The 26,488-nt window shown below is 38.4% G+C and overlaps 1 protein-coding gene across 1 annotated transcript in view; it reads left to right on the top strand.

Annotated features, from left to right (window-relative positions):
• USH2A (usherin) overlaps positions 1-26,488 on the top strand; it is a 777,251-nt gene that overhangs the window by 358,848 nt on the left and 391,915 nt on the right. Inside the window, exons 32-34 of the mRNA XM_022579226.3 lie at positions 18,337-18,496; positions 20,047-20,218; positions 25,430-25,577. Coding sequence (XP_022434934.3) covers positions 18,337-18,496; positions 20,047-20,218; positions 25,430-25,577 — 480 coding nt within the window. The remainder of the gene's footprint in view (positions 1-18,336; positions 18,497-20,046; positions 20,219-25,429; positions 25,578-26,488) is intronic.

The raw sequence follows: 26,488 nt of genomic DNA, 5'->3' as shown, positions 1-26,488 counted from the left end.
CTGTCTTTCTAGCATTATTTCCTTTACTTCTTTCGTGTGTCCTGCACCTGAGCTAAACTGAACTTTGCTGACCTAAGCTAAACATTTCTCACCAAGCTTGTGCTGAATTATTCTACAACAACGCCTTTTGCCAACTCTTCCCATCCAGGATGTCTTCTCCCTCTGTCCCCACTGCTTGAAAACCAATTTAAATGCTATCTCCTTTTTGATAAATAGATGGATATAGATAGATTTATCTCAAAATTTCACAGATCTCATTAATCTGAATATACAATAAGTCTCATTAGTTCTAATACTCATATTTCTCTTGTTCATTGCCCTCACCTCAAATAGATGATCTCTGCTTCCCCAAAACTAATCCACACACATTACTAAAGAATATGAGAGTAGCAAATTTCCACCTAAATCTGGGGGGAAATTCCCCAGTGTTGCAAAAAATATTTAGATGTTATATGTCTAAACTTTTTCAAATAATATTCCTGGAATCTTATCTCAAGTCTCTCTCTTTGGTTTGTGAGTTAAAAGCATTTATGAAAATTGAAAGCCAGATACTGACTTCCTAATTCTGTCTCTCACTCTCCAGAGTCAAAGTAGAGGAGTGGGTGGGATGTTAGTGTGGAGCAGGGAGGTGATTCTGCTCTAGGTTATATTTTTATAAAAGTAACCAAGGGGCTTCCCTGGTGGCGCAGTGGTTGAGAGTCCGCCTGCCGATGCGGGGGACACGGGTTCGTGCCCCGGTCCGGGAGGATCCCACATGCCGTGGAGCAGCTGGGCCCGTGAGCCATGGCCGCTGAGACTGTGCGTCCGGAGCCTGTGCTCCGCAACAGGAGAGGCCACACAGTGAGAGGCCCGCGTACCGCAAAAACAAAACAAAACAAAACAAAAAAACCAAGAACAAGAAAAACAACGTTGGGCTAAATATACTGTAATCTGTTACAAATTGAGTAGTAGAGAGACTCAGATCTGTCAACCTAAGGAGTTTTGCATGGAAGCCTTTTGTTCTAACCAGCTAGAGAGAAAGAGGAAAATGAGGATGCATCATCCCTCATTATCATAGACAAACTAGTGCCTGACAACTCCCAGCAGGCTGGGCTCCTCCACCACATGCCACCTGCTGCTATCCTGATGGCATGTGGTGGGAGAGCCCAGGTCTTCCTCTGTTCATTTCCAGTTGTCTTATTGCGATGAACTTTCCACTCTTCAACCATCAGGAATGTCCAAAGTATTAGGAGTCATAAGGGGATGCATCCTTGTTCTCAAATAGAGTGTAATCCCACCCCACCCCCACCCCCACCCGCACCCCCCACCACCGTGAATACCTATGACTGAGATAAAGATGCTCACCACGGAGATTTGTTAAAAGGGCAAATAGAGTGTAAACAAAGTACCTGCTGAGAATCAGGAGATGTTCCATGAATAATATAATCTTTGAATAGGGTTTTGATGAAAGGGAGGGATGTGCATTTCTCTGATGAAGTGGGAAATATTGGAAGCACAAATAGAAAATGTGTAGAGCTTAATAATGTAGTTTGGGTGTGGTCTTATGTCTGAGTCATTACCAGGGTGAAATGATTCCAGCTCTGCGAATTAGTTTGAAAGCACAGCACTGGATGTTGATCGTGGTTAATTGCTCACCCGGCCAAAGAGAAGCATGTTTCAAGTTAAGGTTTCTATGAGGAGCAGAAGAGCAATGATGTTCAGGCTAAAGAAAGCCTCTGCTTTTTATTAATTATAAGGTCAGAATCTGATTTTTCTGGAATCAAAAGAAGCAGGAGTGGAGCAGGGTCTATACACTGGCAGAGATGCACGCACCCTGATATACCACGTGCGCTCTGGCATAGCTCACTGCTTTGCAGGCATCTGTGGAAAACACAGCACCTTTTAGGTCTTGCTGCCTAAGGTGTGTTCTCACTGAACGATGCCCTAGCGCTGGTTTTCAAGTTGGAATACCAACTGACAGAAGGAGAGGTGGTCAGTAACTACCTAGATGGTTCCCACATTTTTCAACATCCAGGTGATGATCTGTGGGCAGGATGCACAGAAAGAAGAGAGAAAAATCAGGGAGAAGTTGTATTTTTCCTCTGTGAAATAATACTAGGAAGTTCTCAGAAAAAAGAACCAGAGAACACGCATCAGATGATAAAGAAGCAAAAGCTGCTTTTTAATTTTCTGATGGGAGAAACCAATGAGAAGATAGAAATTCCTCACTTTACACCAGGAGTTAAAATCATTGCCTATTTATTGGTTCATTTTGTAAATTGAGATCAATGAAATTCTCCGAACAACAGCATGAAATCAGTGGTAAAACAGCACATAATTCATGGCCAGTATTGTAAATTATAGTTTGCTTGACAGTAATCGGCGAGGCTTCCATGCACCAGGATGCATTTCCTTGTAACACGTCTCAGGATAATGCCTGTGGATCCATCTCTAATGCATAGTAGAGTGGTCTGTTTTTCCCTGTCCACAACTCCCTGTGTTTGATCTCATGCAAATGATGCAATCAAGCAAATGGGAAACAAGATGTTGTTGCTAAGGGGCTGTGACAAACAGTGGCCTTATGTTTCTAGGGTTCCCCCACCCTCCATTTACTGACTCAGATTTGTGTACATACCTGCAGTTGTTTGAATCCATTGATCCATTACGTTGCCCTTGAAGGACCTACTCACATCTCTACAGACGTATTACCAAATCAGCTACAGTCACGCAGGGAGGAGAGAATTATCATTATTTTCCTCTTTGCTTTAAATTTTAAATTGGTGGTTTTGTCTATGGCTTCACTCCCAAAGAATGCCATAGTCTGCTTCCCCTGGAACTTTTTCACTTTTTTAGTTGATTCTTCTTTTAAAAATCCCCCATTCCATTTGTTCCTTTTTCACACAGCTACTCTTTCCCCCCACCTGATGCTGTCTCCTTTTTTCTTTCTCTAATTTTTTTTTCCCTCATCCTCACCATCTCCTCCCATTTCACCAAGGATTTCCCAACCAGGTCACCTGGGCAGCTTCTTCTACCATGTATCATGGTAGGTTCTAGCTCCTTCATTTTTGTCATCCCTCATCATACAAACCACACTAGTGACACTTCATCTTCTTATGGAAATACATTGAGACTAATCTACTTTGGGGTGGACAGGACAGGCATAAAAATGACTGGAAAGTCAAAAAAGCTGTTTAATCAGACTGGCTCTCTTTGTACTATTGAGTTGATATGTTTTAACTTTTCAGAATCAAAATAAAAGCCTCAGTTCCTATTGTAGCAAAGACATAGCAATCATATTTCCCAAACCAGATATATGACGTAACAAATTATTTTGTGTGTGAGAATTAATATATCTTAGAAAAATGGAGAAAATGTTGATTCTGCCTAGGTTTGAAAATCTTAGCTGTATGGTCGTCATAGGCATAAATGAAGTGCCAGTTGAGTGTGGAAGCTTTATAAATTTCAGTTGATAAGACATCTACCTATATAGCTCTATTTCTGTGAATATCTACATATTTATTTCTATAGCTCGACTTAATATCTGACTTACTCCCATACAACTAGTAGCAAATGAAACACAGTCACTCTCAGGGGGTCCCCTCCCCTCCCGTTATGGTGTGAAACCTTCCAGGGTCTTCCATAGTTTCTTGGCATTTAGAGTGTGACCATACATGGTGCATTCCTCCTCTATGCAAAGGGATCACTATTGATATTACCCGCTCAGATCTAGTACATATCTTCAGTGCTTCTGTGTCACACCTGGGAAGTTGAAGTCTGCAGTGTTTTCTTGGCACCGCCTGCCTGCAGACACCAAGGTCTTTACTTTGGCTGGGGTCTGTCTCCACCCTGGAACTCTACCTTGGAAACAGGGATCAGAGCCCCTCTTCCCAAGAGCCTGCACATTTATTTCTCCTTCCTTCTATCTTTATTCCGTCAATATGGGGAACCCGAGGTGGAGAAGAGGAGGGTCTATGCACTTCTTGTTTCTCCCAAACATTATATCTGAACCTCGAACCCTCTCTGTTCCTCTCTGTCCGGGAGGGTTCTCTTTCTGCTTCCTGAGCAGACACATTCTGTTTTATAAAGGAGTTCCTATTTTGTAGATAAATTCTGAAGGTATAATTTTTTTTTTTTTTTTTTTTTTTTTTTTGTGCGGTACGCGGGCCTCTCACTGTTGTGGCCTCTCCCGTTGCGGAGCACAGGCTCCGGACGCGCAGGCTCAGCGTCCATGGCTCACGGGCCCAGCCGCTCCGTGGCGTGTGGGATCTTCCCGGACCGGGGCACGAACCCGTGTCCCCTGCATCGGCAGGCGGACTCTCAACCACGGCGCCACCAGGGAAACCCCTGAAGGTATAATTTGATTGAGGAAAATTTAAATGAGAATTTAAATGAGGGTCAGGGGTACAGAAGAGCAGAAGAAAAAAAGACACAGGTTAGGATGGCAACCATATTGATCTCGGCTCCTGTGGTACAGATACCAAGCATGACAGAGGCTCAGAGGAGGAAGTTATCCCTGAGGGCTCCAATTTTAGACCCCACTGGTTCCTCCAGAGAATTGGCCAAACCATGAAAGGAGAAAAATAAAAGGTCAATACGATGAAGGGAGAAACAAGGCAAGAAGACAGCTACTGCTGAGGAGTGACAAGGATCCATTTCAAATTGGAAAACCTAGAATTATAGTAGCTTCTTTCAGCAGTGCCTCTCAGTCACATCTCAGAGACATGAGAAGTGTTAGAGAAATAAGATGATGAGATTTATCCAGAGCTAGGAATTGGGAAAGCAGATACAGAAGAGGATTGGGGAGGTGGAAACCTCTAGGGACCCAAGAGAGTGGCTTTCAAATGGGTGATCAAAGGTCATAGCAAGGAAAATGCAAATATTCGAATACTTTGGAAATAAGAAGATACTAAGAGGCTGTACATTATGTGGTGGCAAAGGAGTGATTGTAAGGATATGACCAGTGGAAGAGGCTGGAATTTAACAATCTGTGGTCAGAGAGGGCATATTTTAGGTTAATAATCTTGGAGATAGTTCCAAAGATGATCAAGTAGTGGGTATAACTATGCTGCCTGTTGAATAAATGAAGCAGAAGTGAAGGGCATTACATTTAAGGAAGTTAAGTGCAGCCAGGTCCAGAGATGAGTCATCCTTGAGGATGTTGGAGCTGCCAGAAAAAGGGATTATTATTGAAAAGAAAACTGAGCCAATGCTGAAGTCATTGAGGAAAGGAGAAGTATGATGACACAGGAAGTGTAATAGAGCATATGTCAACTAGGTCTTGGGCATGCATCTTCTTAAATAATGAATTGATATTGGTAAGCTATGGCTGTCTTTTCTCCATCTAATATATACACGTATATCACAGAATTTGAAAAATATATGTAACCAAAAAACTTAACTGATCTGCATGCCCTCACTTTGAGAAAACCACTGTTAATATATTTTTTAAAATTTTTCTCCATAATAGATTGTAGTTTTTTTTAATTTTTATTTTATATTGGAGTATAGTTGATTAACAATGTTGTGTTAGTTTCAGGTGTACAGCAAAGTAATTCAGTTATACATATACATGTATCTATTCTTTTTCAAATTCTTTTTCCATTTAGTTTATTACAGAGTATTGAGCAGAGATCCCTGTGCTATACAGTCGGTCCCTGTTGGTTATCTATTTTAAATACAGCAGTGTGTACATGTCAGTTCCAAACTACTCCTCCACCCTTCCCCCTGGTAACCATAAGTTCATTCTCTAAGTCTGTGAGTCTGTTTCTGTTTTGTAAATAAGTTCATTTGTATCATTTTTTTTAGATTCAGCATATAAGCAATATCATAGGATATTTGTCCTTGTCTGACCTACTTCACTTAGTGTGATAATCTCTAGGTCCATCCATGTTGCTGCAAATGGCATTATTTCATTCTTTTTAATGGCTGAGTAATATTCCATTGCATATATTACCACATCTTCTTTAATATTTTGGTGTATCTCTATCTTCTGGGTTTTTTAATGAAGTATTCATGTTTGAGAATTATGTTTTGGCATTCAAACAAGTACAACTTTGCCTTTTTCTTGTCTTTTAATAGTGAATCATCTCCATCTTACATTTACATTGGTCTGACAAATTGTATTCAATAGATTCTTGGAGACTTTTAGATATTACTCTGTTTCTGAGAAAATTTGGCAATCTGGGTGAGGGGCATAGATAGAGGTCTCCCTCTGGTCTTGCCCAATTCATTTATTCAACAAGTAAAACTGTGCTAATTAGCTCTCATCAATCCTGAAGACATCTTGGTGAACATGATAGAAAATATCTTTCTGTACTCAAGGAGTTTACCTTCCCCTGGGAGGGATATAAAGTCAAGAAATCAATGACAAGGCAATTTCTGACATGTCTTGGTAATAATAATAGGTAACTAAACAAGGTGTTATGACAGAGAGTACCTGGGGATGGATTGTGGTGGCCATGCTGTTAGATTATCAAGAAAGACCACTCAGAGGAGGATGAGCCTGAAGGGTGAGATAAATTCAGCCAAGTACAAAGAAGGAGAAAACAGATTTTAGTTACAAGAAACAGCACCTGCAAAGGCCTGGAGGTGCAAGATTGCGGTGTTGGAGGAACATGAAGGGACAGAAATGTCCAGTGTATGGGAGGCATGAGAAGTAGGCATTTGTCAAATGAAGTAGGATCTCATTGACCACAAGTATGTTTCATTCTAAGAGCAATAGGTGGCCACTGCAGGGTGTTACTCTGGGGAATCAAAAGATCACTCTGGACTGATGACCTTGCTTCCTTCTTCACTGAGAAAACGGAAGCAGTTATAAGATAAATCCACACCCACTCCCACCACCATCTTCCTACCTACCAGCATTTGTACCCACATAATCTGCCTTCCCTCCTGTTACCATAAGTTGTCTGTCCCTGCTCCTTCTAAGTACAAATTCTCCACTTTCATACTTGGTTCCAGTCTTTCACATGGTCAAGGAAAAAGCTCCAGCAACCCTCTCCTCTTACATCCATTACCAATTCTGCACTCTGTGTCGGGTCATTCCCATCAGCAAACATAATTTTTATCTCATTTAATTATTTTAAAAAATCCCCTGTGGGCTCTACTCACCTTCCATCTATTGTTTCACTCCTCTGCTTTCCTCTACAACAAAACTTCTTGAAAAAGTTGCTTATATTCACTGTCTCTAATCCTTCTTCTCTCATTCCCTCACAAAGCCACTGGAGTCAGGCTTCGACACCCATAACTTCACTGAAACTTCTGTCGCACAAATAACAGTGACTGCCATATTGCTAAACTCGGTGGTCAATTTTTAGTCCTCCTCTTATTAGACCTATCACCCATAAAACATTTGCTTCACTTGAATTCTAGGACATCATATCTTCATAGCTTACTGATTGCTTTTTCTCTGTCTCCTTGGTTGATTTCTGCTTTTTTCCCCTAACAGCTTAAGGCTGATATCTTAGGATTTGGGTCCTCATACCTTTTCTTTTTCTGTCTGTACTCATTCTATTTGTGTTCTCATCCATTCTAAATGCCATCGATAAGATGATGACTTCCCAGATTACATCTCAAGCTATGACTTCTTCTTGAAGTTCCAAACTTGTATTCAAATTACCTAATTGACCTCTTCGCTTGGTCGTCTAATCAACTTCTCAAACTTGCCATGTCTAAAACATGAATTATTTTAAACTGAAGTATAGTTGATTTACAGTGTTGTGTAAGTTTCAGGTGTACAGCACAGTGATTCAGTTAAATATATATATATATATGTACATATATATATATTTATTTATTCAGATTCTTTTCCCTTGTAGGTTATTACAAAATACTGAGTATAGTTCCCTGTGCTATACAGTAGGTCCTTGTCGGTTGTCTATTATATATATATAGTAGTGTGTATATGTTAATCCCAAAGTCCTAATTTATCCCTCCCCACCTTTCCCATTTGGTAACAGTAAGCTGGTTTTCTGTGTCTGCAAGTTTATTTCTGTTTTGTAAATAAGTTCATTTGTATCATTTTTTTATATTCCTCGTATAAGCAATATCATATGATATTTATCTTTGTCTGACTTACTTCACTTAGTATGATAATCTCTAGGTCCATCCATGTTGCTGCAAATGGCATTATTTCATTCTTTTTTATGGCTGAGTAATATTCCAATATATATATATAGATGTGTGTGTGTGTGTGTGTGTATGTATATACGCATATATATATACACACACACACACATATACATACACATATTACATCTTCTTTATCCATTCGTCTGTCAATGGAGATTTAGGTTGCTTCCATGTCTTGGCTATTGAAAATAATGCTGCAGTGAACATTGGGGTGCATGTATCTTTTTGAATTAGAGTTTTCTCCTGATGTATGCCCAGGAGTGGGATTGCAGGATCATTTGGTAGTTCTATTTTTAGTTTTTTCAGGAACCTCCATACTGTTCTCCATAGTGGTTGCACCAATTTACATTCCCACCAACAGTGTGGGAGGGGTTCTTTTTCTCCACACCCTCTCCAGCACTTATTATTTGTAGACTCTTTGACAATGGCCATTCTGACCGGTGTGAGATGACACCTCATTGTAGTTTCGATTTGCATTTCTCTAATAATTAGCAATGTTGAGCAATTTTTTCATGTGCCTGTTGGCCATCTGTATGTCTTCTTTGGAGAAATGCCTATTTAGATCTTCTGCCCATTTTTTGATTGGGTTGTTTGTTTGTTTGATACTGAGCTGTATGAGCTGTTTGTATATTTTGGAAATTATTTCCTTGTCAATTGCATCATTTGCAAATATTTTCCCCCATTCTGTAGGTTGTCTTTTCATTTTGTTTATGGTGTCCTTTGCTGTGCAAAAGCGTTTAAGTTTAATTAGGTCTCATTTGTTTATTTTTGTTTTTATTTTCAGTACTCTAGGAGAAAGGTCCAAAAAGATATTGCTGCAATTTCTGTCAAAGACTGTACTGCCTATGTTTTCCTTTAGGTGTTTTATAGTATTTGGTCTTACATTTAGATCGTTCGTCCATTTTGAGTTTATTTTTGTATATGGTGTTAGAGAATGATCTAATTTCATTCTTTTACATGTAGCTGTCCAGTTTTTCCAGCACCGCTTATTGAAGAGACTGTCTTTTCTCCGTGGTATATTCTTGCCTCCTTTGTCATAGATTAATTGACCATAGGTGTGTAGGTTTGTTTCTGGGCTTTCTGTCCTGTTCCATTGAGCTGTGTGTCTCTTTTTATGCCAGTACCATACTGTTTTGATTACTGTGGCTTTGTAGTATAGTCTGAAGTCAGTAAGCCTGATTCCTTCAGATCCGTAAAACATGACTTTTTAATCTTCCCCTTCAAAACCTGTTTTGTATTTGATCTTCAACCCAATAAATGGTTACTTTGTCCTTGTCTTTGCTCAAGCCACAAGACTTGGAGTCAACTTTGGCTCTTCTTTCTTGCCCTCTACCTACAATGCACTGAGGAATCTTAATACCTTTGCCTTTAAAACATATCCAGAGATCCTCTTGAAGTGATGTTAGCAAAATGGTGGCACAGGGCTTTCTTGCCTTTCCCCCTGCAAGAAATATCACAACTATCCACACACAGAAATACCTTCATAAGAGCCAAGGATTCCAGGTTAGGGGTTATAGCATATGGGTGAAGCACAGAAATAAGAAAGATGCATTGGGGAGGGTAAGAAAGATAGATTCACATTATCCCCATCCCTCCTCCCCCAAGCCCAAGCAGCCCAGCATGGAGAGAGACACTCTCCCCATGGGAGAAGGAGAGTAAAGTGAGCATCTGACTTCACCACAGATCATAGATCTGGTCTGTCCCAGCACCAGGCTGACTCCTAAGGCCCCAGGTAGCTCCATGTGTACTCCCATGAATCCAGGCCCCTGATTTACCCTGCACCTTCTGGCTCCAGTAGCCCCAAGCAGGTTTTGTAGCACTAGTCAATTTCTAAAATACCAGGTTCCTAGCAGGCCCCTGCAAACCCAAGGCCCCAGCTCAACCCTGCACCAGGCTCCAGTGGCCCCAGGTGACTCCTCCAGTTCCAGATGTCTTTCCTAGCTCCAGGCTCTCAGCAGTCCAACAGGAAACCAGGCCACTGGCCCACCCATATGCTAGCCAGCTCCAGTGGTCCCAAGCACATCCCGTTACCAGGCCCAGCCTTTACAGCCCCAGTTTTAAGTCCAGCTCCAGCACACATACCCAGGCCCTTGGCCTGACCATGCGCAAAACCAGCTCCCAACAACTACGAGCCAGCCCCTGAGGCCCCAGGTCACAGGCTGATTCATGTAGTTCCAGGTCCAGGCTTGCCCTAGCTCCAAGCCAGCCCTCATGCCATCAGGCTCCAGGTCTGCTCTCACAATACCAGGCTCGTGGAATATCCAAATATTGGATCAGCTGCTACAGACCCAGATGATGGGTCCACCCAGTAGTTCATGGCACCTGGTTGGCCCCCTGGAACCAGGATCCATGTCAGCTCACATAGATACAGGTCCCAGGGCCATCACCACAGACTCAAGTGCCAGGGCTGCCCCAGTGGACCCAGGCATTAGGCTGGTCCTAGGTAATCAAGAGATGCCTACTTCCTTCAATGAGCAGACACCGTGATCCATAAGGATCATGAATAATTAAGGAAATATGACACCACCAAAGAAAACTAATAAAACTCTAATGACTAACCCTAAATAAATGGAGATCTATGAACTATCTGACAAAGAGTTCAGGATAATCCTCTTAAGGAAATAGAATGAACTACAAGAAAACAAAGATAGAAAACTAAATGAAATTAGATAAACAGAATAGAAAGCTCAGCAAAGAAATAGAAATCATTAAAACAACAACAACAAATGAACAGAATTCCTAAAGTTGAAGAATGTAATGACTCAACTGAAAAATTCAAGAGAGATTCAAGAGCAGACTCAACCAAGCAGAAGAATTCGTGAACTAGAAGACAGGTCACTTGAAATCATCTAGTCAGAGGAGCAAAAAAGGAATGAAAGAGAGTGAAGAAAGCTCACATGAATTATGGGATACCATTAAAAGAATCAATTTACACATCACTGGAGTCCTAGAAAGAGAAGAGAGGGAGAAAGGGGCAGAAAGCTTATTAAAAGAAATATAGCTGAGAACTTCCCAAATCTGGGGAGAGATTAGAACATAGAAGTTTATGAAGGTAATAAGTCACCCCAAGTATTCAATCCAAAATGATCTTCTCTGAGACATTATAAATAAAACTGTCTAAAATCAAAGACAAAGAATTTTAAAAGCAAAAAGAGGAAAAAATTCTCACAAATAAAGGAACTTCCATAGGTCTATCAGTGGATTTCTAAGCAGTAACCTTATAGGTAAAGAGAGAGTTGGATGATATAATCAAAGTGTTGAAAGAAAAATAAAATGCTGACCAAGAATATTTTTGCCAGCACAGTTGTCTTTCTGGAATGAAGGGCACAAAAACTTTCACAAACAAACAAAAACTGGAGTTGATCATCACTAGACCTGCCTTATAAGAAATGATGAAAGGAGTTCTTCAAGTTGAAATGAAAAACTGGTAACTAGTAACATGAAAATATATGAAAATATAAAACATACTGGTATAGGTGAGTATATAGTCAAATTGAGAATACCCTAATACTGTGATATGGTGGTGCATTAATCATTTAACCCTAATATAAAGGTTTAAATATCAGAAGTTTAAAAAATAACTATAGCTACAATAATTTCTTAATGGATACACAATATAAAAAGAGGTAGGGCTTCCCTGGTGGCGCAGTGGTTGAGAGTCCACCTGCCAGTGCAGGGGACACAGGTTCGTGCCCCGGTCCGGGAAGATCCCACATGCCGCGGAGCGGCTGGGCCCGTGAGCCATGGCCACTGAGCCTGCGCGTCCAGAGCCCTGCAACAGGAGAGACCACAACAGTGAGGGGCCCGCATACCGCAAAAAAAAAAAAAAAAAGAGGTAAATTGAGGCATCAAAAACAAAATATGGGTGGGTAATAAAAGGGTAGAGTTTTTGTATGTGATTGAAGTTAACTTGTTATTAACTTAAAAGAGACTGTCATGAGATGTCTTATGTAAGTCTCATGGTAACTACAAAGCAAAAACACACAAGTAGATACACAATAGTTAAGGAGAAGAGAATCAAAGAATACCACTGTAGAAAATCATTATCTCCCAAAGAAAGGCAGCAAAAGGGGAAAAAAGGAATAAGGGAACTATAAAACAGCCAGAAAACAGTTGATAAGATAGTATTAGTAAGTCTTTACCTATCAATAATTAACTGTAAATGGAATAGAGTGGCTGAATGGATTAAAAAACAAGGTCCTACTATATGCTGCCTACAAGGGATTCACTTCAGCTTTAAGGATACACATCAATACACATAGAGTGAAAGTGAAGGGATGGAGAAAGGTATTCCGTGCAAATGGAAATCTAAAGACAGCAGGAATAGCTATCAGAGAATATCAGACAATACCAGACAAATAATATCAATATCAGACATAACAGACTTTAAGTCAAAAACAGTAACAAGAGACAGGGTCATTATACAATGACAAAGGGTCAATCCATCAACAGAATATAACAATTATAAATAAATATGCACCCAACATAAGAGCACATAAATATATTAAGCAAATACTAACAGATCTGAAGGGAGAAATAGACAATAGTACAATAATAGTAAAGGACTGCAATAATCCACTTTCAACAATGGATACACCAGCTAGACAGAAAATCAAAAGAAAAATATTGGACGTGCACTTCACTTTAAACCAAATAAACCAAATCAGCATATCCAGAACATTCCACCCAACAGCAGCAGAATATACATTCTTATCGAGTGCACATTCTCCTGGGTAGAGCATATGTTAAGTCACAAAACAAGCCTTAGAAGATGTAAGAAGACTGAAATCATACCAAATATCCTTCTTCTCCAAAATGGTATGAATCTAGAAATCAATAACAGGAGAAAAACTGAAAACTTCACGTGTGTGTGGAAGTTAAACAATACACTCCTGAACAACCAATGAGTCAAAGAAGAAATCAAAAGGGAAATCAAATAAAATCTCAAAACTGATGAAAATGAAAATACATCTACCAAAATTTATGGGATGCAGCAAAAGCAGCTCTAAAAAGGAAGTTTATAGTGATAAACGCCTACATTAAGAAAAAAGAACTATCATAAATAAACAACCTCCCCTGACACCTTAAACAACTAGAAAAGCAAGGACAAACTAAGCCCAAAGTTAGCAGAAGGAAGGAAAGATAAAAGATTAGAGCATAAATAAATAAATAAAAATAAAAGAGATTAAAAAACAGTAGAAAAGATCAACAAAACCTAGAGCTGCTTTTATGAAAAGAGAAACAAAATTGACACACTGTTAGCTAGACTAACTAATAAAAAAAGAAGAAATATCAGAAATGAAAAAGGAGATATTACAAGTAATACCAAAGAAATGTAAAGGACCATAAGAGACTACTATAAACAATTATACACCAACAACTTGGACATCTTAGAAGAAATAGATGGAACATATAACTTAGAAACATATAACTTACCAAGACTGAATCATGAAGAAACAGAAGATTTGAACAGAACAATTACTAGTAAGAAGATTGAAACAGTAATCAAAAACCTTGCAATAAAGAGAAGCTCAGGGCCAGATGATTTTCCTGGTGAATTGTACATTTAGAGAAGAATTAACACCAGTCTTTCTCAAACTCTTCCAAAAATTGAAGAGATGGGAACACTCCCAAGCTCATTTTACGAGACCAGCATTACCTTGATACCAAAGCCAAATAAGGACACTACAGGAAAAGAAAATTATAGGCCAATACTCCTGATGTATAGATGCAAAATTTTTCAATGAAAGAGTAGAAAACCAAATTCAACAGCACATTAAAAGAATCATACGCCATGATCAAGTGGGATTGATCCCTGGGATTCAAAGATAGTTCAAAATATATGCAAATCAATAAATGTTATACACCACATTAATAAAATAAAAAATAAAAATCATACGATCATCTCAATAGATGCAAAAAATTTTGGCAAAATTCAACAAGACAAAAACTGTCAACAAATTGGGTATAGAAGATATATTCCTCAACATAATAAAGGCTATATATGACAAATTCAAGACTAACATCGTACTCCATGGTGAAAAGTGAAAGCATTTCCTCTAAGATCAGAACAAGACAAAGATGCACACTGTCACCACTTTTATTCAACATAGTACTGGAAGTCTTAGCCAAAGAAATCAAGCAAGAAAAATAAATAAAATGCATCTTAGAAAGCAAGAAGTAAAATTGTCTATGTTTGCAGAAGACATGCTACTATATGTAGAAAATCCTGAAGATGCCACCAAAAAACTATTAGAACTAGTGAACGACTTCAATAAAGTTGCATGATACAAAATCAGTATATAAAATGCAGTTGCGTTTTTGTACACTAAGAATGTATATGCTCTTTGCTCACTGTAATCTATACCCAGCACCCAGAGTGATATTCACGAAATCTGTATCTGACTGCTCTGTTCAAAATCTCGTGGCTTCCTAAGAAGGTTATCTCAGATTAAAACCCAAAATCCATACAAAGACTTAAAAGGCTCATGTGATCAGGTCCCTTATTAATTGTCTGATGTCATCTCTTCTTTCTGCCTCTGCTCCAGCCTCACTGGCCTCCTTGCCATGTCCATTCTGGGGATGTTCCTCCTTTCAAGTCTTTGCTATCCTTGTTTCCTCTCCTGGAATGGTCCTTTGCTTAAAATCCCCACAACTTTTACCCTCACTCCTTCCAAGTCTTTGCCAAAAATATCATCTTGCTGCTGTGGCCTCCACTGTTTCTTGCCTTTCTTTTTCTTTCAGTGTTATTGACATATACTTGATATACAGTACTTCATGAGTTTAAGGTATACAGCATAATGGCTTGACTTACATGTATTGCAAAATGATTATGACAATAAATTTAGTTAACACCGCTGACTCTTGCCTTTAAAATTACTGAGCACTCCTGATTCTTCTCTGTCTGTTCTTTTTTTTCTGTGGCACTTTTCATATTTTATAGCAGGAACAGCGTTAAACCCTGGTCAACATTCAATTTAAAGCCATTTTTTTTATTGGCGTATAAAGGCTTTACAATGTTGTGTTGGTTTCTGCTGTACATTGAAGTGAATCAGCTATATGTATACATATATCCCCTCCCTCTTGGACCTCCCTCCCACCCCACCCCCATCCCACCCATCCCCTATCCCACCCATGTAGGTTGTCACAGAGCACCGAGCTGAGCTTCCTGTGCTTTATAGTGGTTCCCACTGGCTATCTATTTTACACATGGTAGTGTATATATGTCAGTCCTAATCTCCGATTCATCCCACCCTCCCCTTCCCCCCCACGTCCACATGTCCGTTCTCTATGTCTGCATCTCTATTCCTGCCCTGGAAGTAGGTTCATCTGTACCATTTTTCTAGATTCCACATATATGGATTAATATATGATATTTGTTTTTCTCTTTCTGGCTTACTTCACTCTGTATCTCCGAAAATGCAACAACTTGCTCACCCATAAGTAGTCTGGGGTAAACCCTAACTATGAATGGAGAACTTGACAAGATTTGGTATTTTCTACTTCAATCCTGGGTCACCAGTCATACCGGCTCTCTCTAGCAACATGACCCTTCTAAGCATGCTCACTTCCTCATCCTGGTCTCCCCCAGTCCTGACTGTCATATACATGGATGCTTCCCAATCTATGGAGGAGCTTATTTTGTCAGAGTAGAATCCCGGCACAGACAGTAATCCTGGAACTAATACAGGAAGATACTCCCATTCTGGGTGAGTTTAGGAGTAGATATTCTGCGTGAGTTTAGGAGTTCCTTGATTAAGGTCACCTTCAAAGCATGGAGGCTGTAGTGTAAAAGAGAATGGGGCATTCTATGATAAGGAGATACTTGATATGGTGATACTATGATGATGTCTTCTGACCCCACCAGCTCAAGATAACTAAGGACTCCCAGATACGCAAGTCTGCCCCACATACAGGTAAGGCTCAGGGCACCTTTGAACGCTACGACTTCTTCACCACCTGCAAATTAGGTAGCCAGATCTCTGCCTCCACAAGGTAGAATGCAAGAAAGCAAGAAAACTGCCCACCACAAAGAGTTCACTGGCAAAAGAGCATTGTAGCATCCAGTCAGGTTTGCAGCTGACCAAGACACTCTGGTATGGCTGGGAGAGATTCTCATGTAAAATATTCCAAAGTCACTTGGAATCAGCCCCATGGAGTACAATTTCTTGCTGGGGCATGTCCTTTCAGAGAAGATTGTTGTATTCTCATGTTCAAATACTACAGCTTTTCCCTAGTTGCACTGACTTACCCACCTGGGATTCCCCCTTCCTCTAGGCTCTGTGTCCTCCTTGGTTTTGCTCCTGAAACTGGCTTTTGAGTCAAATCCCCAGCTTCCCTTTCTCAGGAATGCAAGGAATTCGGACAAGCGGGAGGGATGAGAGGCTGCGGTCACCAAGTTCCTGAGAATCAGAAGGAGAAGATGACGAAAACAGGGAAATGACAGATATAACATGTTAGCATATTAACACATTATAGTTTTGGCCAAGATTGGACCTGCTAGTAGGACATGTTTTGTGCCTGAAGTTATCCCACAGTAAATAATAGTTTGCTCTCTTTGTAGCATCTGAGGCCACTGTTCTCATGATTTTTAACTTTATAAGTTTCATAGAATGTTTCTCCAAATGAAAGTACCCCAGTTCTGTCTGATTTGTGCACACAGGGTGTAGCTGTTCCTGCCATCTCTCAGAAGTCCCTGGCAAGCCCAAAGTTTTAACACCAACTTCAAAGTGTCCTTATAACTTAATCTTCTGACCCCATTGCCTGAGGGTGCCCCCCCTTAACTTGATACCATCAAGTACTTGTAGGATAAAGTTGTGAAGCAAACAAGCCTTAATCAAAGCATTGCAAGTCTCTTCTTGATAATCACCTTTTGTTCTAGAGTAACTATATTTAGTGTAAAAAATGTTTTTGCCTTTCTTCTGATGGCCTACATGTTTAACCAATTGATTATACTTTGCGTGAAAATCAAAGTGTTCTCTTCCCAGTTTACTTTTGCTGTCAGTGCAATGCAGTATCTATTTCCCTGAATTAGGCTGCATTTCATTCATCTTTTAAACATGAAATTGTAATGGTTCAAGGTTAATGATCTTTAAAGAAGATGTGTTGCTTACTTTGTAACTACCTTATTTCAAAAGTATTCCAGAAAATAATGATTATTTCTAGTAGTATAAAAATGTGACTGATGTTTAAATCTTGGTAAAGTTGACTGAACTTTGCTTAGATTCATTCAACAAACTAATTATTGTGTACCTTTATAAAAGAAGTGTTTGGGGTATTTTAGAATTAAATTAGTAAATTACAGATTAGTTTCTTTTAACGCAAGGGAATATGGTATCCATTAGAGAGGCAGATAGGTATAAAGTACCAGGGAAGTTCAGGGGAGGGAGAGATTATTGCTGGCTCGGGTACTAACCCACTCTCTTGATCAACTATACCTAGCTCAACTATATCTAGATCATCTCATTCATTAATTCTTTCTTCATTTATTCAAACATATATTCAAACCTACAATGCGCCAGACATTGTGCTAGATATTGAGAATGCAAAATGAATATAGCACCATTGCTTCCTTTACAGTGTCCAGTCTGATGGATCAGATAGTCACGGAAACAAATCATTATGACACAGGGTTGTAAGCGCTATGCCAAAAGCATGAGCGAAACCCTGGGAGACAAAGGAGAGGATGATAGCTCCACGCCCAGTGCGTTTGGGAAATCTTAAGAAAGAAATTATCATTTGCACTGAGCCTGGACAACTTGAAGGTCAAATAATATGTAGTTGGTCAGGTGGACAGGAGAAGAAAAAAATTCAACAAAAGGAATTACAAGAGCAAAGTCACTCTTATAAGCTATCTATTTGCATTTCAAAAGCCAGACCTGTTGTCTTCAAATATGTCTCTAAAATAATTTAAATGTCTCATTTATTTTTTAACAGAGCCCTTGAACTAACTCTAAACTCAGAAAATGATTTACCTGGTCGCAAACAATCAAGAAAACAGTCAAATTTGTTAAAAGAAAAAGTTTGACTGACACTTCTCTATTTACAACTGACCATAGTATGTTTAAAGGACAAAACAGCCTATATTTTATTGCTATTGATTTGTATGTCTATTGATTCTTATTTTAAACTTTAACACTTCTAAGAAGTAGGAAAGTAGAGAATAAGTGAGATCTCCTGAATCAAAATTATGATGGTAAATACATTCTTGTTTCCTCCACCCCCTAGATTTAGTGGCCTTTACGTCCCACCAGTTTCTACTCAGTGCTTGCACATATGTGGGATGTACAAACAGTTCCGTGGTCATACTGTACACGGCACAGCTGCCACCAGACCATGTGGATCCCCCAATTCTGACCGTCCTGGATTCTAGAACTATATCCGTACAGTAAGTAGAAATGTTGTCACTGTCACACACTGGTTCATGCAAGAACCCCAGTGAGTTCAATCAAGGGAAGGGTTTGTGACATAAAATTAATTTTATTGTGATTAAATGCATAGAGGTGATTAGTTCAGTGGTTCTGGGAACCTTTGATTATCACTTGCCAACTTAATTTCCATTTTGTCTTTATGCAATCAGGCTGAGCTACACACGTATGCAGATTCTGTGCAAACTTCAATAAGGGAAAAACTGACCACTTACTTACCTTGGGCTTTTTATATGTGAGGCATTATTTGCAATGATTTGGAATTAGAGAGCATAATTATATTTCTTCTTCTTTTTTTTTTTTTGCGGTACGCGGGCCTCTCACTGTTGTGGCCTCTCCCGTTGCGGAGCACAGGCTCCAGACGCGCAGGCTCAGCAGCCATGGCTCACAGGCCCAGCCGCTCCACGGCATGTGGGATCTTCCCGGACCGGGGCACGAACCCGTGTCCCCCGCATCGGCAGGCGGACTCTCAACCACTGCGCCACCAGGGAAGCCCATATTTCTTGGTTTTGATTACAAACTAAGACTATCTTGTTCCCCAGCACTTGAAGTCAGAAAGAAGCTTTCACGTATTGGCACGTTCAGATTATTTTTGATATTACTGATCCATTTCCTAATACATGAGGTACAAGGTATATTGCAGTACTGAATTAAAACTCAGTAGACCTCTCTTCCCACTAGCTAATACTTGTTTACTTTCATCGCTCTTGGTCTCTGTTTTCTCATCGGTAAAAGAGTTTGAACTGAAGAGATTATGATATTCATTTAAGCTGAAAAACACTGTGATTTATATCCCATTGTTCCAGGTCTATACTCTTCCATTGGCTTTCAGAGCATCCCAAGCTGAGCCCACTTTATTTACCTTAAAAGATTTCCCACTATGATAATTATTTCTCAATTTACCAATTTCTGTCTGTTCCATGACTTGTCCTACTCATTCCCACTGACACTTTGTAACCCTCATCTGGAATATTTTTCCTTCTGCCTACCAATTCCCATCCATCTATCAAGTATACAATCGTATGTATCCAGGCAGTGTGTCACCTCATTCAAGAAGTCTTATTTGAGTACTTCAGCCTTTCCAATCTCAGCTTTTCTTCTACAGTTGCATATTACCTCTATGTTAGATTGCTGCATTTCTCAAGACAATTATGGCTTGAAAATTATGCAGTTATCTCTCCCTCTCATTTCTCAGAAGTTCTCAGTACTTTTCCCAATTTTTGTTCTGTGGCTTAAGCTCAAAATCAAGTACTCACTCATACATTTTTGTATTATTAGCTAATCAAAAATATAAAAAACTAGAGAGCAGGTACTGTGTCATATTTTTATACCATTCAGAATAGACATTTAATGACTACTTGGGTTTTTTAAGTGAATCACTTTTGAGCTCTCAGTGTGTTTCTTTACAGTGGCATAAATCCAAGTTCATATGTGTCCTTTAAAAATCCCGTACATTTCAGATTGGACTTGAAGGTATGATGATAATTATGCTATATTTTTTCATTCCCAGGTGGAAACAACCAAGAAAAGTAAACGGAATTCTGGAGCGCTATATACTATATATTTCAAATCACACGCATGATTTTACAATTTGGGATGTCATCTATAATAGTACAGAACTTTTTCAGGATCATGTGCTACAGTACCTTTTCCCTGGTAATAAATACTCCATCAAGCTGGGAGTAAGTTCGCTTTACTTTTATCAGTTTCTCTGTCCCCATCATTCCCCTTGCTGCTTCCCTTTCTTTTGTCTCATCTTCTCTCCGTGCCTCACTTAAAAAAAAAAAATTCTCTTGTATTGCTATTTACACTGAAATCTCACTTCAAATACAAAGTGAAAATTCTGCTGATCTGATACCTACATATTTATTTTATATTATGCAAAACAATAGAATAACCATCTGAATCAGTAGGTTTTTCCAAATCTAATTTGGGATTATCAGAAATTATTTCTTTTTTATTGTTTGTAGAATGTCATAATTGTTGAGGGCTTTTTAGAAAATGCTTGGATTAATAAAATTATTTCCCCATGGGGCTTGTACTCGTTTGAAAAGCAATGTGCAGTATGAAAATATAGGTCTTATATTTTTAAACGAAGGTTTAAATGACCCCCAAATATTCTTGATTATTATTATATTCTGGTTTACATTACACTTCTGTCTCAAAAGAACAGTCACTTAATAAAACCCTAGAATCAACACAGTTTAGACAGGCGATAGCATTTTTTAATGCAAAACAGCACGTTTACACAAAGGTCTTTTAAAAGACCTTGATATTACTGTGGAATTTATACTCAGTAGTTCCTTTTTTTTTGATGAAATATAATCTTTTTTAAGTTTAATAGCACATCTGAAAATAACTGAATATAAACATGAGATTGTCCCTATTTGTTTTAAACACACTCTTCATTTTATAGTAATACCTATATAAGGATATTTGCTTTGATAAATGCCATAGAAAATATTCTGCTCTTGATTATGAATAAATTTACATTTATGTAGACACTGTGTATGCATTCATTTCACTTAACATGCTCTTGAATGCTCTAAATATTATACCACAAGAAAATAAACTACATTCAACTGTTGCTGTCTGACCTGACACCATCAAACAAGGGCAATCAGACAATGTTAAAAATCGTGTTCAGAACTGGCTTCATGTGCCTAGGTGTTCAGCCCGCAGATGGGTTTCTGAATCAGCGATTGGATTACTTAGCTTTATTACCCAAGATATAAGAAGTGTATGAACTTGCTTTTCAAAAGCTAATACAGAAATCCACACTATTTTCAAAACAGTGGTGATATCAAAATAAGAAAAGTCCCTATGGTTTAGAAGCAACTAAAATTAAACAGGAATTGTGTCACTCTTGGTTTTGATTAGAAGGAAGCAAAGGATAGGAGACAAATTTCTACTTCCAAGGCGATTTTTAGGATATTCTGCGCAGTCAATGAAAATCCACCTGAATCTCCTATGTTTTATAAATCTGTAATACCTTGAAAAATAAATACCACTAGATTGGGAGTCTGCTCTCTTGAGTTTTAATTCAGATTTTGCCACTAACTGAATGACCTAAGACAAATTCACTTAATTGCACTGAGTCTTAGGTTCTTCAAGCCTAAAAGTAAGACTTTGAAGTAAATGATTTTTAATGTCTCTTTGAGCCCTAAAATTCTATGATGCTAAAAAGGTGACCCCAAATAATATTTTGTGAAGTCAAAGGAGACCTGTCAGCCACTGAATGATGTTGGTGCAAGATGTCATAAAGACGTGGAAGTCCTTGTCCCAACTCTTGTTAGGGAAGTAAGTTTGCTCATATATTTTTGATTTCACTGTATTTGTTAGGGCAGAAAATACACTGATACATCTTCAGGAAGTATTCAACTAAAAGGTTTTTTACTTTAACTCTGTTAACCCATAAATTTAATGAACCAGAACATTTTAGGTTCATCTTGGTTAATTGAGGAACTCGTGTATATTTACAGTTTCAACATAATAACTGGCTTTCAAGGTCATGAGATTAATAGGTGGAGATCAGGTTCTCAGCCAAGTGGAGTTGCCTCTTAGCATGCTAAGTGCTAAGGAACAAAACATACAGATAACAAAGCATTTAGGCAGGCATTAGAGAAAAATACATGGGCATTCCATATGATTTACTCCAGACTGGAGCAGGTATGTTACTTCATGTGGTTTCGTGTAATTTCCCCTGTTGCCTGCATTAGAAACTCCTAAAGGGTAGAGACTGCATATATCGGCGGAGTTAAACAAGGTGTCTGGAAACTGGAAGCTCACAAACAGTTCTTGAAAGAATGAGTGAATGAGTGAACACTGAGTACATTTATTTCATAAAGAATCTGAGACTTCCGATGTGAATCAAATAACTTGCTGTAAAATGTCAGAGTTAGGGACTGTGTGGTTCAAAATACAAGCTCTTTGTCCTAGAAGAAACAGTATAATATTTTGTTCCACTCAACAAATGGTACTGCAAAGTGTGGTAGCTCCTGGTTAAGATAATAAGCCAGCAATTAAATAAGGAAGCTTGTAAGACAGGTATCGAGATATGTATGGTTTGATAATATTCATATTACTTTGATAGTTTGATAAATTCATATTAAAAATAGTCACATTTGCCTCTTGATGAATGTTAAGTATATTTCCTGGAAAGGCTCTTGGAACTGGTGAGCTTTAAATTTTCTAAAGATCATTTCCAGATAACATGGCCTTGTTCTTTTTCTTCATACTTTAAAGATATGCTGCGTTCTTAACATCGTCAGATGCTACTTATCTGAAAACAGCCTCTTAGAAAAGAGAATGCTAGTTTTAGATGTCCTTAATAGTCATGATTTCAAAAATAATTGATACGCTTTTATTAGTTATGCATTTTACTGTACCAAAATTGAATCTCCTATTTGGACTGGTTACTCATCACTTCAGGGTGGTAGTATGACTTCTCAGTTTAAAACAGTATATTTGTAATTGATAAAAGCTATACCCAGAAGCAACTTTAAGAACATTTATTACGTTATTGAAGGAACTAAGATACTCACCCCACTCACCTAGCGCCTCTAAATGCATACAGAAAGAACGTGGGAAAAAAAGAACAAAATAAAATATCTTGCAGGTAATTCTGTTGTTTCAGCAACCCCTTTGTAAATTCGGGTTCATTTCCAAGAAAAATTCTCTCATAAACTCCTTGGACCCTTAAGAGGCTTTTTATCAAGTTGCTAGTTTATGGGTCTTCCATGACACAGCCCAACAAACAGTCCTTCCAAACCAGAGGATGTCTTTATTTATTCCAGAATTCCCCATCCCATAAAATTCTCAAAACGAAGTAAATTTTAATTCATGCTCTGTTTTAAAAAAATACATAGTGAAATGTCACATAGTACCTATAGTATTTCTCTGGGAGAGATGGCGGGGGGAATTCTTAGGCCACAAATAAGAAAAACAGTAGTGACAAAGAGACTATCAGAATTACATCCCAGTGTGGTTTGAGTTTCAGCATAACATGCCACAACATTTTTCCCCTCCTAAGGAAAAAGTCTATGAAATGCCAGTGGATGGATTTATCTGTCTCTAAGGACTGGAAAGTATGCTCCTTTGAGCATTTTCCTTCGATAATTCAGCTGTCTCATACAGCCTCTTTTCCTGCCATGTTTTCTGGTGGACTTTTAGCACGTTGGAAATTTTTTTTTTTTTTTAATTCTTCTGTTTTAACGTTCAGGTAGTTATTTCCTGGGCTAATAGCAACATGTCCTAGGGCTTCGAATCAGGAGCTCAATTGATTGCTCCTTATTTGCCAAGATTCTGTTCTCAGGAGGAGTATGGTTTATCTCTTACAGAGATATGCACATGCCACAGCTGAGCATTAGAGGAAACCCGCAGAGGTTAATTAGGTCCCCAATCTTAATGCAGTTTCATGCCCAGGCCACAGTTTAGCCCATCTGAAACTTGCTTACGCTGAGAAATTATCCTGAAGACATGGGTTACTGTTGTCTTCTTACAATAAGAGGTAAAATTGATCTCCGAGTCTACTGACCATTTATTGTTACTTACACTTAGAGCAAAGAATTTTGCAGCAACTTTACAAGTAGTATACTTCAGTATAAGAAAATACCTTTAAAATCAGTCAGCTTTCTTCTATCTTTAAGAAAAAGAATACTAACTGCTTTAAGTATCAAAAGGTCATTCCTTCAGTATCAAACTGGAAAGCTTGGTACAGACCCGAACAAATAGAGAGGGCTTTCGGTGTTTTACTATTAGTCATATCTACCTTCCATGAAAATGAACTGAATAACTGCCTGCCTTTTATATTGTCCTAGGATTTCGCTTCATTTTCTTAATGCTCGTGGTAAAATTTGGTGCTTTTTGAAAGATCTTTACATCTTATTACGTAAATTACAGTTGTAACTTAAAGAGGTACTGAACAGAGCTTTAGCGTAGTTTTCAAATAGCTGCGTTATATAAAGACGTAACTGCTGATATTTACTAGCAGACATAGGCTGGAAGAACTGTGTGCATGTCTCAATTTCCTGGAGAAGTGCTTATCTCATATGTTAGGTAGGGGTGATATTTTCCTCATATACTGAAACATTTATTTGGAATTGTTGGCAGTTTATAATGAAAATGTACACAGAAGTTTCTGAATATCCCTAATATCCATGAATCCATTTCTGGAACTAGTAGTACCTCCCTCCTTTGGGAATTTGGGGGTTCTGTGAGCATTTTAAGTTTGTTGGCCACGTATTGAAGCTCAGTTCCCCTGGCACGTGAGTAAATGACTTGACCCTTAAAGCCAATAAACATTCACTCAACAACTGCTTTGTTGTCAATTTATGAGAAATATTGTTTTATTCCATTTCACATTGTGTTCTACTTTAAACGTATTGCTCACGCTACAGTAAGTAGAAAGGGATTATACTTTCTGTGCTCTTTTTTCTTCCTAGAAATCATTTGTTTTGTCCTGAAGTAGTCTTCAATCTCTAGTACTTTTCTCATATGGTGTACATAGTTGTCTGTGTGTGTGTGTGTGTGTGTGCGTGTGTTTAATTCATTCTAAGAACCTTTGTGTGAGGATAATTTCATCGTGGCTATTCACACAGTCAATATATGCCCCATCTCTAGGCTCTAACTTAGGATGTATTCATAATCCATACATTCTTTCATTCTGGGTTATTGCTTGATTGTTGGAGATGGATGTCTCGTGTCCTAAAAAGCAAACAAATTAAATGTCAAACCTCAGCAATGAAACAAATTTATTTGGGGGATGGGAGGTTAAAAAAGAGAGCATTATTTTAAAGGATCTGGAACTCTTTATGGTGAACTCTCTTTCTTCAATGCTCATCTAAACTTTGGGACCCCAAAGTGAAATGTGCTCTTTTTGTCTCTCTGTCCAGGCTTGCACCGGGGGTGGATGCACAGTGAGTAAGGCCAGCCAGGCCCTGACTGAGGAGAGGGCCCCCGAAGGCGTGCCAGCCCCCAAAGTGCACCCGGATTCACCTCACTCCTTTAACATCTCCTGGACTGAGCCTGAATATCCAAATGGTAAGTGAACTCTTTTAGCCTCAAGTTAAAAAGATGATTAGCAAAGGTAAATTAATATTCTAAATGGCAGCTTATATGTGGTGCTTAATTTTTAATGATCATTTTAGCACATAAAATACCTGAGATAGTATCATTGTCTGTAGTTTAGGAGATTGTGGTTTTTAGGTTAACATACAATTTTGGTGGCTCAAAAGTGCTCCCTTTTGATAGTTCTTATGTACTGCATCTTATGGTTTAATATGTTCTGGGAGAGGTGAAGAGAACAAACCAGGATTCCCAAAGAATGGCCTTGTGAGAGTGACATTATATTTTCAATGACTTTTTGTTTTTGACTGTTATTCATTCTTTCTTAGAGAAGTAGGAGATAGAAAGTTCGTGCACATACTGTATTTCAAAGTGCTTTTGCTTTAATAAGCTTATCTTAAAAGGGACCATTTGGAACTCTGTATTTTTAATATGTTATTTATAAATAGTTCAGCATGCATACATTAAATATATATTCATTTATTCTTGTTTAACTTGAAATGGACTGTATATATTTCTAAGTGATATGTGTATATATCACATATATATGTGTATATATACACATATATATATATATATATATATATGTCTTTGAATAGTTTAGAGAGTTAGGTTAGCCAGTTAAAGTTTGCTAAAATAAAACCTTATAAAGAATTTGTAGTAACTTGGGACAGAAATTGCTTTATTCATTTACTGGAAATATCTTTAAGTTCCATATAACATAGTGTCATTTTTCCACACTGGTCAAGCTTACATCACATCAAATTTTGTTCCTCTTTAAGACAAATATCAAGAAGACTTTTAATATCATAGAAACTGTTTTAGGAAACTCATTACTGAAAACTGAAATGGCCTCTTTTAGCATAGCCAGAAAGAGTGAAAGAAGA

This window comes from Delphinapterus leucas, chromosome 1 (assembly GCF_059928025.1).
Source record: "Delphinapterus leucas isolate spDelLeu-1000000601 "Yukka" chromosome 1, BTC_Dleu_Yukka2, whole genome shotgun sequence".
NCBI lineage: Eukaryota > Metazoa > Chordata > Mammalia > Artiodactyla > Monodontidae > Delphinapterus > Delphinapterus leucas.
This window is presented reverse-complemented; position numbering and strand designations above follow the sequence as displayed.